Raw genomic sequence first — 14081 nt, 5'->3', positions numbered from 1 at the left:
CTTTTTGACAGTCCGACAGTTTGTACAGAAACGTTCTCTCGCAGCTCACACAATAAATTAACGGCAGAGTTCAGAACGGCTCCTAAATCTTGTGGCCTCCAGCCACGGCGGACTGGTGGAGCACCTCGCTTGCCAAATTCACAAGGAGGAAGGACATCTTCCAGTCTTGGAAAGAAAGGTTGAGCTTCCTCCATAGGAGCTCTCTCCTATATATTCTTGAATCTTATTTAACGCTGAATCATGCCGGTCAGCATGACACATCTCTATACTCAAGAGTAGAAGACCTTGGTGCGGTTTCCTTGTATAACTGGGAGAGTAAGGAGGATCCAGAGAAGCAGACTAAGATCTAGCCTTAGGTTCTTCCACAAATTAGAGCTGTAAACAGTGTGCAGACCCACATTAAAGGGGAGCAATGCAGAATTGCTAATGGATTATGCAGAATTGCTAATGGCATTATGCATAACGCAAGCCTGAGGATGTTCCCACTAACATCATTTCTACCTCATTCTCACACACGTGGGACAGAGCTGCTCTGAAGCTGGGGAAGATCAAAAGTCGAGTAGAGAGCTTTGTACAAATTCTTGGTCAACTTCAGTATTTGTAGCATTTTTTCCTTCTCGGTACTAAGACTGCAAAGGACTGTGATCAGAGTTTGTTTCCAAACAACGTGTATTGTTATGAAGCTGTCCTGCCTCTGGCCAGTTCCAGCAGAGCAGGACACACCTTCCAGGGGAAGGCCCACCACGCTGAGCCGTCTGTTCCAACAGAATCTTGGATGAGACATGCCATTATAGACGGAAATAAAATTATTACTAAGATGTATTAGTCTTAGGACTTGTTTTGTGTGTTCTAACCTATGTTTGTGTGTGTGTGTGTGTGTGTGTGTGTGTGTGTACATACAGACGCTGAACATCTGCCCTGCCCTTCGGTACTCCTTAATACACATTCTGTTAAATTAAATGGATAATGATGACCCAGAAAAATCATTTCTCTCATCTTCACATAATGTGAGAAGTGCATGGTAATTAACTAGCCTTTAAGAATGACACTGTCGATTATTTCAGGACAATCAAATAATAGCAGAGAAAGAGAGTCTGAATGGGAAGGACAGTATCAGATGTAGAGTTTAAACAATAGCTGTTTTGCCCGTCATTCATACCAAACCGCTGCAGGAGGGGGGGAAGAAAAACTATTTATAACCTGTCAGTCTCAAGAAACCACAATTATGATGATTTAATTAACACATAGAGAGGCTTCAGGCAATCACATCATTCTAAATTTAAGAAGTAGCACATTTCAGGCCCAAGATGATTTAGAAGATTAACAAATGCTAGTTGAACCAGGGCAAGAATTTGATGGCCTTGTTGGTTCCTTTTAAAGCATCCATCACAGCACAAAGATAATCCAAACGGATGTGTTAGTGAAAGATGAGAGCAGTGAAGAATCATCTGGGGTTTCAGAGGCCATCATGCAGAAGAAGATGATTTTTAATGAGAACTGAGTTTGAAAATGAGCAAAAACACACAACTCAAGTCTATCCATCAAAGACACTCTATGCATTGGAAAAAAAATTGAGTTAGGGTGTATGAGAGCGCAAGGCACTAAGAGCGAGAATGACCTTCCCACGGAGAGCTTGAAGCTTCTACTCAGTGCCAAATAGGTCTCTCCTTGGCCTGATGCCCAGGAGTGAGTTTTAACCTATGCACAGTGCAATGCTGAACACGGGGCGGCCTCTTCTCTGCGCAAGACGGAGCTGGAGTCATCCAATAGACAGAGTATCGTCAAAGGGTTCTTAAAACCCAGATTGCAGTACTCACTGGTCAACTCTCCTGCAAGGAACTCGCTCTTCATGTCTCCGTTTCCTCCTTCTGCGCCTGCTTCTTTAGATGACCTGCTGTGTCCTACGCTCCCGGACACAAACTGATTCCTTCAGTATCTTCATACGGAGGTTAAACTTGGGAGTTGTCAGCTGCCACCCAAACACAAATAGTCATAGTAATACCACTACCATTACATTGAGCTTAACTTCTTTCACTTTCTATTGCCCGCTGCTTAATTGGATTAAAACACAAGTAACGCATAGGAAAAGCCTACTTCTTCCACACCAGGAAAAAAAAAAAAAAAAAAATCTTGACCAGACTTTACACAGGAAAAAAAAAAAAAAAAAAAGCAATGAACCTTCTGCTTTAAAAAGGGTTCTTTCATTGTCTGTCAAAAGTTGGAGATCGAGACTGCTTTTTCTACAATGTATATTTATATCAGTATGCTGCTGGAAGCACTGCACACGCACCCAATGCTGAATGTATCAAAAGATCTTTGTACACTACATAATTACTCAGCTCTGCCTGTTGTGATGAAGGACACGCCACATTCCACAATGCGTTTAATACAAAGTGACTTAACAACCATCTAATTTTTCTCCTGATGTAACACTTTTGCAGTGCAGTTGAAATGTTCAGACAGAAAATACTCAGTAGTTTTATGTGACAAAAGAACTTACAAAATTCAGTCTCAAAATGAAGACTAAGCTCAGTCTTCCCCCTTTAGGTCTTCACATTAACAACACACATACAAGCACGCAACATCAACACGCCGCTTTTGAGCGTAAACAAAGTGATCACGCTAGTGAATTTCCCTATGGGCTAAACCCAGAAATATTCTCTTTCTTCTTATTGTTGTTCTTTTCATTTCAGAGGAAACTGAATAATACAGCGATGGTGAAAGAATGGGAAAAAAAATGGAACCTTCATAGGAAAGAGCTGTTGCATAAAGTCATGATCTATACGACAGAGGAAGTAAAAATTATGATAACGTTACTTAACTGATGAGTTTTGAGAACTTCAGATAAAAATTACGATGCAAAAAAGCGCTTGCTTTTTTTGTCGCACAAAGGAGAGAAGTTCAAGCACCCTGGCAAAGTCCTCTCATGTTCCGTAGGAAGTTCCCGCTGACAGAGACACAGCCGCGCAACCACAGAGCTTTTAGGAAAGATTCTCTGGCTTGCGAGCATCCATGGACTTCTCACATTCCAGCCAATTATATTTAAATGTATCAAAAGAACCAGAAAAATAAATCTATACTTGAGCTAAGAAACAACAGTGGAGATTTTGCTGTAGCTACAACGTACCCCAGACGGTGAGAGATTACAGACGAGCAGCGTTTTCTGCCCTTTCTTGCCCTCCCCGTTCTCGCGGGTGGAACAATTCCCATTCCAGAGCCCATGGCAGCAGAATGACCGGTATGGCTACCAGGAGAGGCTTTCTATTTCCCTGTGACTTAAAAAAGCAAAGACAAAACAAGTGCATTAGGCCAAGAGGCCAACAGTCCCATCAAGTAACAGGCTCCACACCGTCCCTCGGCCGCACGCTCTGCCTTCCGCCAAAGTCGGAATTTTGCAGCTAGGAACAGAGACAGCAACTCCCTGGAAATCCCTCAGAATTGATCCAGTCATCTTTTTGAGTAGATGGAGAGATCTAAACGCAATCTAAGCTTATTTGGCTGCGCAACAGGCAGATGTGATAAAAGCTGATTAGTGTCAAAAACGGTTACTGCCGCAGCCCATCCGCGGTCGGTCCTGAAATACCTGGCGGGAGCTGACCGCACACCAGCATGTTAGCAGTGCTACAAAACACAAACCACACGGGAATTTTCCGTGTCAAAATGTTTGCAGCACGGATAGCAGGACCGAGGGCTGCACGCCCCTCTCTGCCGCTGGAAACGCCGCGGTCTCCTGACCGGAGCGGGCAGAGCATCTCCACGGGCGTCAGACAGCGGAGCCCTCAACCGCAGTCCCAACGGCTTTGAAACGTGCCACGTGCTCTCCTACCAGGGCCGATCGTCTGCCGAAAGGAGCAGGTGAGCATCGCCACCAAGAAGCAGAGTAAACCAGTAAACCAGCAAACCAGCACATGCAGAGCTCTGGCGACGTGCAGCACGGGGACCAGCCCAGCCAGCTCGGTGCTCCAACAGCCCGCGGAGTTCAGGTAAGTCTTAACATCAAGAATCACATCGACTCTATTATTCTGGAGGAGAGTTTGAGAAACATTTCCAGCAGCAGGATACTTACTAATAAGATCGTTTGCCCCTTTTAGACTGTGTGGTTTTTTTAATTATTATTTTTTTGGTGTGTGTTTAAAAGAAAAAAAAAAAAAACAACACAAATGAATAGGTTCAACAGATTTCTTCACTGTTTCTGTTAGCGTTCTCCCTCCTGGCATGAGCTACATAATGGACTAAAATTGATTTTTTTTTTTTTTTTCTCCTCCTTAAAATACTGGCAGCACATCACAGAGTTTGAGCAAAAGCAGAAGGGGAGAGAGAAAGGAAAAGAGAGATGGAGAGGGCAAACTGCATCCGTCACAATCCCAGCAATGCAGGAGTCCTTCACAGGGCCTGAGCGATGGTTGTAACAGGAATACCAGTATTTTCTTCTCTTGTAGAAAGCTTGTACAAAGCAGCAAGCTCTCCAATTGAGCAGTCCTCACAGCGCGTAACTCAAACCATGAAGTTTCTAGAAAGCGGCAAAATTAGGGGAAGTAGAAAAAGAGGCGAAGAGAAGGCAGGGAGGAGGATGGTCCATCAGTTGCTCTCCCAGTTGGATGTTATGCTTCAGACTACAAATCCTCAGTGCAATTGCAGAGTTCTGCCGATAAACTGTCGGCCTCTGGATGAGACCTAGCGGAGCAAATGTAATGTCTGAAATGCAGTTAGGGAAGTTCCCGAGCCCAAGTGGCAATTTGGAGGATGTGGGTTCAGTTTCTTTACCACTGATTATCTGCATTCTCTCGGAGCAAACCCCTTTCAAGGTCTCAGCAGCACCTGTATCGCAAGACCAAATTTCAGACAAGCTAATCTCTCACCCAGGCACCTAAATAAGGACTGAGTAAGAGTTTCAGAAGTGTTCAGCATCCTTCTGCAGCTCCCTTTTCAAATTTACAGTGTCTCAATTGCTGCTGATGCACAGCTGGCTGAGTTCTTCCGGAAATACGGTCAGTCATTTTGGGAATATCTTTGGGAAATCTCACACTTCACAAGTGCTGAGCCCGGGAAAATGTGCCCCTTTGCATTTATTGCTACATCACTTGTACTTCTATAGCACAGCTTTCTGTACACCGACATTATACTTGCAATGACAAGCATGCAAGGCTAACCCAGCCTCTGAACGGTAACAAACACAGATTTCTACCTCTGCTCCTAACCCTGAAGACATTTCTAAAATTTACCTTCTCCTCAAACCTCTCACTGGCCCCGCGCCCAAAAGATTTCACCTCTGAGCCGCTTCTGACATATTTATTCCAGATATACTGCACCGAGGAAAAGCGCTACCAGCTTAGCCTTTGCTTACTCTCCCTATACAAACACGAAGCTTATGACAGAGTTTCATTAGATTGATTCACCCTTCAGTTTACAACTCAAACAAAAATTTAAAGTCCATTTATAATCACAGAGAGGTGGAGAAAGAGAGGCAGAGGAGGAGCCATAGCACACAAGGACACGAGAAAGCTGAATTAACAATGCTCATCCTGCGGTGTTCCAAAACATGGTCACCGGAAAGACAACCGCACCGCTTTGGCCCTAAAATGCCGACAGTAGAATATCCAATTAACAATTACTGCTTCCCATACTCCCCACTCATCACCTCCCACATTCTCCTCTTTGTAACGCACTACCTGTGGAATCCCCTTCCTTCTCCTTTCCCTCAAGCTGTGATGAACTTACAGCTCTGCCACAAAGTCCTTGCTAAGTAGTCCTTATAAAAACATAGGGCTGATGACCAAAGGAAGCAAGATCACTGCTCTTCAAAAAAAAAAAAAAAAAAAAAAAAAAAGAGAAATTTAATCATTGAGTGCTTTCTCTCATGAGGTCACAATACCCCATAAGCTCATGCTGAGCCCTGGGCAGCCCTTCCAAAGTTGGGTTCCAGAACCATGAACACCTTTCACAGAACTGGAACCTCGAACTAAACAGTATCTGGGCCACGGAGATGATTTTGTTTTCTCCTTCTTGCATCCTGTTCAAAGCAAAACAGCAACGGTGTTTAACAAATAAATAATAAACAACAGCGGCATGTCAACATTTCCTTTTAAATTAGGCTCAAAAGGAGGAGGTCAACAGCAGCCCACCACCTCTGCATATGCTGCATCCCTTTATCAATCCATTTCTTCCCACTGGCAAGAGGGGAGGAAGCACAATTCAAAGCGAACATAATTTTGCGTGACTGATTTAGCATGTATGAATACAAGTGACAAATGCCCTGGTTTTCACTCCAGTGGAAAACACAGGAGCATCGCAGCAGAGCCGCGGCCGTATGTGAACAGGTGGGGCTGTTTGGCAAGCGCCGGGGTACAGTTAGACATCGAGAAGCAAAAGTGTAAAACTTAACCTCACAGGGGCTGTGTCAACCGTCTCTCAAAGGGCTTCGCATCCACTCTGCTCAGTGAACACCGAAAAGATGTTCACTTGTTTGGTCGGTTGTTGTTTGTTTTGTAACTGCCAGCCCGAGAAACGGGAGATGAATAACCTTCCAGGGGAAAGGAGGAAACCTTTTTCTTCCTTCTCCCCGTATACCTTCACAGTGTGCTATACACCGATATTTGGTGTGTGATGTGTAGGAAAGAGATCATATTACAGCTTGGCTTATGAAATTGCTTTTTATGGCTCCCAGATCTTCAGCAAATGTACAAATAAATACGAAAGAGAGAGGAAATAAGATGCACGCGCACAAAGCAAAGCAAATACCAAAATGAGATAGCAGCAGTCTGCTAACTGGGTGGCGAGAGCCAAAATCATAAGCATCCAGGTTTTTTTTTTAAGAAACCCTTGCCAACAGACTAAATGGAATACCATAGGCCAGGTGTCAGTGATTATAATCCCACCGATGCCAAGAAAGTTGCTCCCGTTCACAGCCAGCCTGACTTTGGCGCTCTCTGCCATACAAGGAATAACTCAAAGCCCGGACGCGAAAAAGCAGCCGCGCACGCCGCAACTCCCCTGCTTGCCGCGCACGGACCCAACGCAGGGCAGCTCTCCTACACCTCTGTGGCTGTGTTACGCGCCAGAAATCTCAGCGAACTTAAAACAACAACAACAACAAAGACCTCCCCTGCTCACCCCCATAGCTGCTGTGAAGAAAAGAACCTGCGTAAATAGCTAAGCGTGTTGTTTCGAGGCCAGGTCTGCCACGGAAAATACGCGGTTCGTGGGCGAGTCGGACGCTTCTCAAAATAAAACCATCACTGTGAAGGTAACAGGGTTGCTCACAAGGCCTTGGGCCACGCTCGGAAACGGTTCGTGGTCACCAACGCCCAGCAAGAGAGTGTCTTTCCCAGGTTAAAACGGGACTAAGCCATTATTTCTCCCCCTGAAAGACACACTGGTTTTGGACGCCTCAGCTGCTTACAGGCGGGGGTGGGGGTGGGGGGGGGTAGACACGTGAAATCAGACAATCATTCGAAAAATAGTACTGAAAAAAATAAACTCCATAAATAAAAGCAATCAATTCTGAAAGCCTGCCTGCCTTCGTTTTGGTAACCAGACACTCCGCTGCCCTCTCGGTGGTCCTTTTTTGGGAGAAACCTCAGTCTGAGCACAGGGAAGGCGCAAGTCAGGCCGACGGGAGGACGGGCCCGAGCTACGCCCCACTTGGACCAAATCATAGTTTTCCCCCAAGCGCGTACATTTAGGTAAATTAGTAAATAACGAGATACGCCATTTGCTTTTCTTTTTTCCCCAAACGTAAAAACCTTTCCACTGCTGAAGACACTCCAAGGATTGTTTTTTCTTACCATTTTTAAGTACTGTACAGTGCATATCTATCCTTTTACAAGTGGAACCTTGTAGCTATGGAGACGAAGAATGTTAAATCCACACTGAAGATAGTATTTCAGCGGGGGCTTATGGTTGCTACATGTGCCTTCAATGATCTGCTGTTTTCTGTCTCCGCATTCTTCTGCACTAATAGCCAACGCATACGAAATCCCCACGCACATACAGAGCGTATCTTTCTACCCGTCACAGCCTGCCATAGCACCGTCATGTTCGGTACAGTCTTACCGGTTTACACCGTGACCAAGAATCCCACAGCCAACCCGACAGGCGGCCTGAGTTCCGCGAAGCTGTGCACCAGCTCAACTTGACCTGAACATAGCAGCAGATCGACATTGTTCTGGTACTCGATGGCACCTGGAAACCAGGCGAACTGGGGGCCCCTTGTGTTTCATGTTGTGTGTGACGGTCAACACCAACTTGAGGAACTTACGCCACATCGACCTTCTGCTACTTTACCTGGTAGGACTCTTCAACTTATTATCTACCATAATCCAAATTATCTGAATTTCAGTCTCTCAAGCAACATCACATATTCCCTATCTTCTGTGCTCTACAGTCATGATCCAAATTCCATTACCTATTATGGTTTCATTACATGGACTTTCAGCTACGGCGTGCAGATTCAGCTGTCTTCCAAATCATCTTGGTGTAAATTAATCAGCATTTTATTCAAGCTAATGAAAATTCAGCGGTGTCAAACTTGAACATGAAGAGCAGACAGCCTTTCGGGTCAGATTAATGCTCCTTGTGACAGCCAGGGAAAATCCAAAATAACTTTGTTAGCATCACTTACTTTCTACTTGCATTGCTAACAGGAAAAAAAAAAAACCACACCTTCATTCACATGATAGCGGTGGAAATGCCAAGGGTATGACAGGTGGTTCTCTTTATTGAAGAGATCACTGCTCCACAGAAAGCAACCCCAAAACATACACCTTTTTTTTTTTTTTAATTCCTCTTATCCCATGGTCCCAAACCAGGTAGGTGCCAAGCATGAAATATCTTAAAGGTGCCCTATTGTCAGAAAGTGAAAACATCCACTTTTAAAAAATGAGGATCCCAGCACTGCAGCCTGCTCACCACTGCTCATCTTTAGCGCACCTTCCATACCACCTGGCTGCCAAAGACGTGGGTCAAAATCCACCATAGGCAAACCCAATTGGCATAAATGGATTTCAACAGGTACATTACGCACTCTCAGGGAGGATTTCCACAACCAAGGAAGCAACACCAACCATGGTCCCCTAATACCACCACATCACGCGCAGGATTAAGTAACAAGTACTGAAATGTAATCGCACAAATCCTCCTCACCAGGTATGAATAAGCAATGGCATTCACAAGTAAAAACAGTTCTTACTTACACATTAATAGAGTCATTGGCAATACAGCAATGAAAAAATACGTTTGGGTTTTTTTGCCAAAGTTGAACAACAGACAAAAGCAGCACTGAGAGCTTTTGCTATTTGTATTCCCCGTGTTGCAGAGTCAAAACCATAACGCGGCCTTAAGCGCGTGAAGCTATTAACTACAGTAGAGTTGTCTTTCAGGCTAAGTCTTCACTTATCACTAAAATGAAATAAAAAAAACCCCAAGAATCCCCCTGTCCCAACCCAGAATTTGGGAATGTACTGTTTGACTTGAGGCCTTTACAAGGCTGAGGTTCGGAAGAGCGAGCAAGGCAGCTGGTATGCTCCTGCTTCTCCAGGAAAACAAGTGCATGCCCACTGTAAGGTTGTGCTCCGGTCCTGTTGACCCCCGGTTTCCTCCTGAACCAGACAGAAAACGCAGAAAATCTCTGGCATTGTTTTTAAATAGACCATAAACCCCTCCAGATTTGATGTGAGGTCTGGAGTAAAGAGGTTTCCACATTTATTTTAAAACAAAGTGTTCTTCAACTCCTCTTGTTTCTACCAACACATCAATATAGGACTCTCTTGTAGTCCCCGCTAATAAAATGGAGAATAACACTCCAGATGCCTTTACCATAGTTGTTTACTTCAACTTAATCTATTTGTTTTATAAGTCTGAATTATTCAAAGTAATCACCATCACTTCCCTGGCTGCTGTTATTTAATGAGATAAGCTTTCACACTGTGCAAACCCAAAAGCAAAAAAAAAAATAAAATAATAATCTCATGAATCTTTCTAGCGTTTAGAGACACCTCAAGAGCTTCAAACATTTACCTCTCCTTCCCAGCAGCTGAAATGGTTTTAGGAGGATCATGGTTCATACCTCACATTCCCTGGAGCCAGAGATGGTATACGTGCAGGGCCCAGATCCATTGACCGATACATCCATGGTCTCAGAGTTTGTTGGCTTGTAGTCCACGTAATACTCCTGTAAAGGGGAGTTCATTTGCCTTTCGGACTCTCGGGCCTTTTTCCTGCGCCTCTTCATGAGCGAGTGCTGCTGGAGCTGTTTCATGCTGGCTGGATAGCGCTTCCACGACACGTAGATAACCAACAAAATCATGGCCACGGAGAGAAAGAGGGCCACGCTCCCAGCGATTATTTTGTGAAAGGAAACGTGCTCATACTCTGGTTCCACTCCAGGTGTTGGGAGGTCTGCAGAAGGGCTCGGCATAACAGATGTCGGCTGATTGCTTTCAAGTTTGGAAACGGTAGGTTTAGGAATGAAGACGGGTCTCGGGGGGGTTTTGGGTGTCTGGTACGATCTCTCGGTAACCACCACCTGGATTTCAGCACAGATATTATATGTTTCCACAGCATCGCTCACCTTTTCACCCTGGATATGTTTAGGGCCTGCACATATCATAGTGCTTTCTTTATTTCCCTTGAAATTCTTAAGCCAAGTAAACAGGGGGCAAATGCTTCGAGTACATTCCCACATATTTCCGGACAGCGTGATGGAGATGAGCGAGATCCACGTATTGATGGTCTCCTGAGAGATGTTGGTGAGTTTGTTGGAATCCAGGTTCAGCTTTTGCAGGTTGGGGAGGCACTGGAAGGTCCCAGGCTCTATCCCTGTAATGTCATTTCCTGATAAATCCAAGTTGTGCAAGGAACTCCAAGTCCACGTTAACCCTTGGCTAATAGACCGGATCCTATTCCACTGCAAATAAATGGAGCGAAGGTTGAAGAGGCGTGGAAAGTGGGCAAAATTGATCTTAGAAAACTGGTTGTGCTCCAAGTGGAGCTCTGTCAACTTCAAAAGGCCAGCGAAAGCATTACGGGATAAGCTCCGCAGGCGGTTGTAGCCCAAATCCAGAAAGTCAAGGTTTCGGCAGTCTTGGAAAACTCGGATCGGCACGGTTTTCAGCGAGTTAGACCGCAAGTGCAAGATCAAGAGTTTACGAAGGCCCTTGAACTGCTCAGACTGCAGCACCTGCAACTTGTTGTAAGAGAGGTCCAGATTGCGGAGGTTGGGGACCGGGTGAAACGTTTTGTTGTGCAGATGGGTAATTTTGTTGGAGCTTAGAATTAATTCCTTCAGCCGGCGGATCCCCTGAAATGCATCCTCATCCACGGAGCTGATGTAATTATGGTCAAGATAAAGCCATATGAGCTGATTCAGGCCCGCAAACTGATTTGATTTAAGCTTCTGAATGCTGTTGTACCGTAACGATAAGCCTTGAGACCCTCCAGAAATATTCTGAGGGATGTCTCTGAATGCGTGAGATTCGCAGTACACAATCTTGCCATCGCATCTGCAGTTCTTGGGGCAAGCTCGCTGAGCCCCCGCAAGCATAACAAACAGCACCATAGGAAGTAGCACTAACACCACACTCATGCCTCTCAGCTGCTTAATTAAATGGAAACCTACAATATTAAAAAGAAAACAAATGTGCATTGTAAAGCTATCAGAATAAATCGCCAACAGATTACTAACGTCAATGGGGTTTCAAATAAAGCATTAGCGAAGCAGCGGATTTTGAAGACAACCTGTCTGCCTTCTGTCTTGCACTTTCTGTCGTGTAAATTCCTGTCCTTTGAGTTTCTGGCTTGCCGTCTCTCCTACCCGCACCGTCACCGGTACCACTCTTGTTATTCAATTACTTCTGTGTGATTTATGATCCCTTAGAAGAACCAAGAGCCTGTTCTCTATTCGCTTTTCTCCTGTACATCATCTCTCAGCGTAGCTGGTATATCCTTATCGCTAGATGCTGAGGTTTTAACAATAAACATATTTGTCAAGTCACTGTGCTGAATGCTCCATAGTGCTGGAAGGGAAATGAGCCAAAGCTGCTGGTGTTTACGTGCTGCTAAACGTGTTCCTTAATAAAAGCAATTGCAAGTCCAATTCCTCCAAAATTTACTGCAAAAAGTGAGAAATGTACTTATCATAAAGTTTGACCCATCTTTAAAACATGTATTTATCGTAAAATTAGACGCTAAGTAAAGGCTTTACTTTTTGCATTGAGTGATCTAAGAGTAGGTTTACTCATTCTCTTTATGTACCTAAAATACATCTATAGATGCAGAGAGACAAAGTTCGACCATATAGAGAAGTACAGCATATAGCACCAGTATGGGACCCCAATACCAAGATAATGGTAGAAGACATATTTCTTTCAAATGAATCATAGTCTTAACACATATTCATGTATAGTTATCTAGATGTAGCTGCAAATACCTAAGCATTTATTTTCCTGCATATACATTAGATGGTCTACGAAAATATACACACAAATACTTACATATAAATGCTGCCTTAGGAGCAGCAGAAAAACCAGAAAGTTTAAAGGGGTATATTTGGCTTTTAACTCCCCTCTCTCTTCCACAGATATACTGATTTTAAGATTTTGCATTTGAGATGTCAAATTTATCATATAGCAGCAATGCTGTTATGGGGGGGACAGGCACATTTTCCACATTCTTTGAATAATTCTGAAAGGGGGCAGAGGGGTTGTCAGAAAACCCAACATACATACGCACACTTCCCTCAGCCTGTAATAATTTTAGGACTGGTGCCTCTGTCCAGAGTTGCAATCTTGCAAAGAATGAAAATGCATTCGTCCAGCAGGGAATATTTTAAGGGCTGGTATCTCCTCGACAAATAATTACTTTATTATTTCTCTCACACACAACCCCAACCCTGTGCTGCAGTTATCTAATCCAATTTTAAAATCAAGGGGCCATCCTGCAAAATAATCCCTAATCTGAAACGCCCCTGACTATGTGTCTCTGCCTTTCACTTTAACGCTTAGATTTTTCAGTTAAATCCTCATCTTTTGCGACTGCCTCTGTGCCAGCAGCAGCCAGCTAGAAATATGTTCTGGCTGTTACAGACTTGGGGGTTGGGGGGGAAGGAGGGAGGGAAATAAACCTGTCACACTTGAAAAAATAAGACTGGCAAACGCCTGCTGGAAATCTCGCAGCAATATTAGGGGTATCTTTTCAAAGACCGAAGAAGCCTTTTCAAAACCACCTATGCAAGAAAATCCACCTCCCCCCTCCCCCCCCGCCTTTTGCTTCCCGCAAACTGCAAAGTGTTAACAGTCCTTTCTGACAGCCTAAATAATACCACTCCAGGCTCATGGAATATGGATACAAACCCAGAAAAAATTTTGTCTGAGTGTGCCTCATGCATACATGTACTTATCTATACGTGTGCAGGTGTGTGGGTGGGTTGTACAGACAGCGAACGTACTCTCTACAGCCCTTAACTCGGTGCAGGCATTTACAGATTAACTACATATAAAACCACTGCAGGAGGAAAGGTGTGTGTGTGCCTGGGGCGGGGGGGGGGGATACATGATCTAAAAATACAATAGCAAGTACAGTGAGTCACCTGGCAAAGGAATGCACCGCTGCTGTTTAGGCTGTTTCCCCCTCTTGAACAGCTAATAATCCCACTGAAAAACATACCCTGCAGCTGCAGCCGTGCTAGCAAACAAACAAGAAAAGTTCACTTACCCATCCTTTTGTCATCCACGGACGTCCTCCTTTTCCCTTTCTCCAGCCGTGTTCTTCTCCCTCTTTCCTTTTTCTGCTCTTCCTTTGCCTCTCTGTCTCGCTTTTTAAAACCGGTCTCTTTTCTTTAAACCATCAGAATCTTCATGTCACAGCACAGTTGCCACTCACATCACCGCCATCCAGCGTGCATGCCAGTAACCCACACAAAGTTCCCTAGAGAGGACAAGCAAGAATTTTGGGGATGAGGAAGGGAAAGGATAGGGAAGGGGTTGGGGGTGGGGAAGACAGGACGAAGGAAGGGGGGGAGTGTGTGGGGGGGGGTAGGGAGGGACTCTAAGCTCTGAGAGCCGTTGTGTAAGTCATCAGAGAACCAT

At 44.5% G+C, this 14081-nt stretch overlaps 1 protein-coding gene across 1 annotated transcript in view; it reads right to left on the bottom strand.

Annotated features, from left to right (window-relative positions):
* Positions 1-13711, bottom strand: part of LRRTM4 (leucine rich repeat transmembrane neuronal 4) — a gene marked incomplete at both ends in the record, with an annotated part of 226485 nt that extends 212774 nt beyond the window's left edge. Inside the window, 2 exons of the mRNA XM_082495845.1 lie at positions 10064-11610; positions 13708-13711. Coding sequence (XP_082351971.1) covers positions 10064-11610; positions 13708-13711 — 1551 coding nt within the window. The remainder of the gene's footprint in view (positions 1-10063; positions 11611-13707) is intronic.
* Positions 13712-14081: the final 370 nt, after the last annotated feature.

The sequence above is a fragment of the Vanellus vanellus genome (genome assembly GCF_965231255.1).
Source record: "Vanellus vanellus genome assembly, chromosome: 26".
In the NCBI taxonomy this organism is placed as follows: domain Eukaryota; kingdom Metazoa; phylum Chordata; class Aves; order Charadriiformes; family Charadriidae; genus Vanellus; species Vanellus vanellus.
The sequence above is the reverse complement of the archived record's forward strand: the minus strand, read 5'-3'. Positions and strand labels throughout refer to the sequence as shown.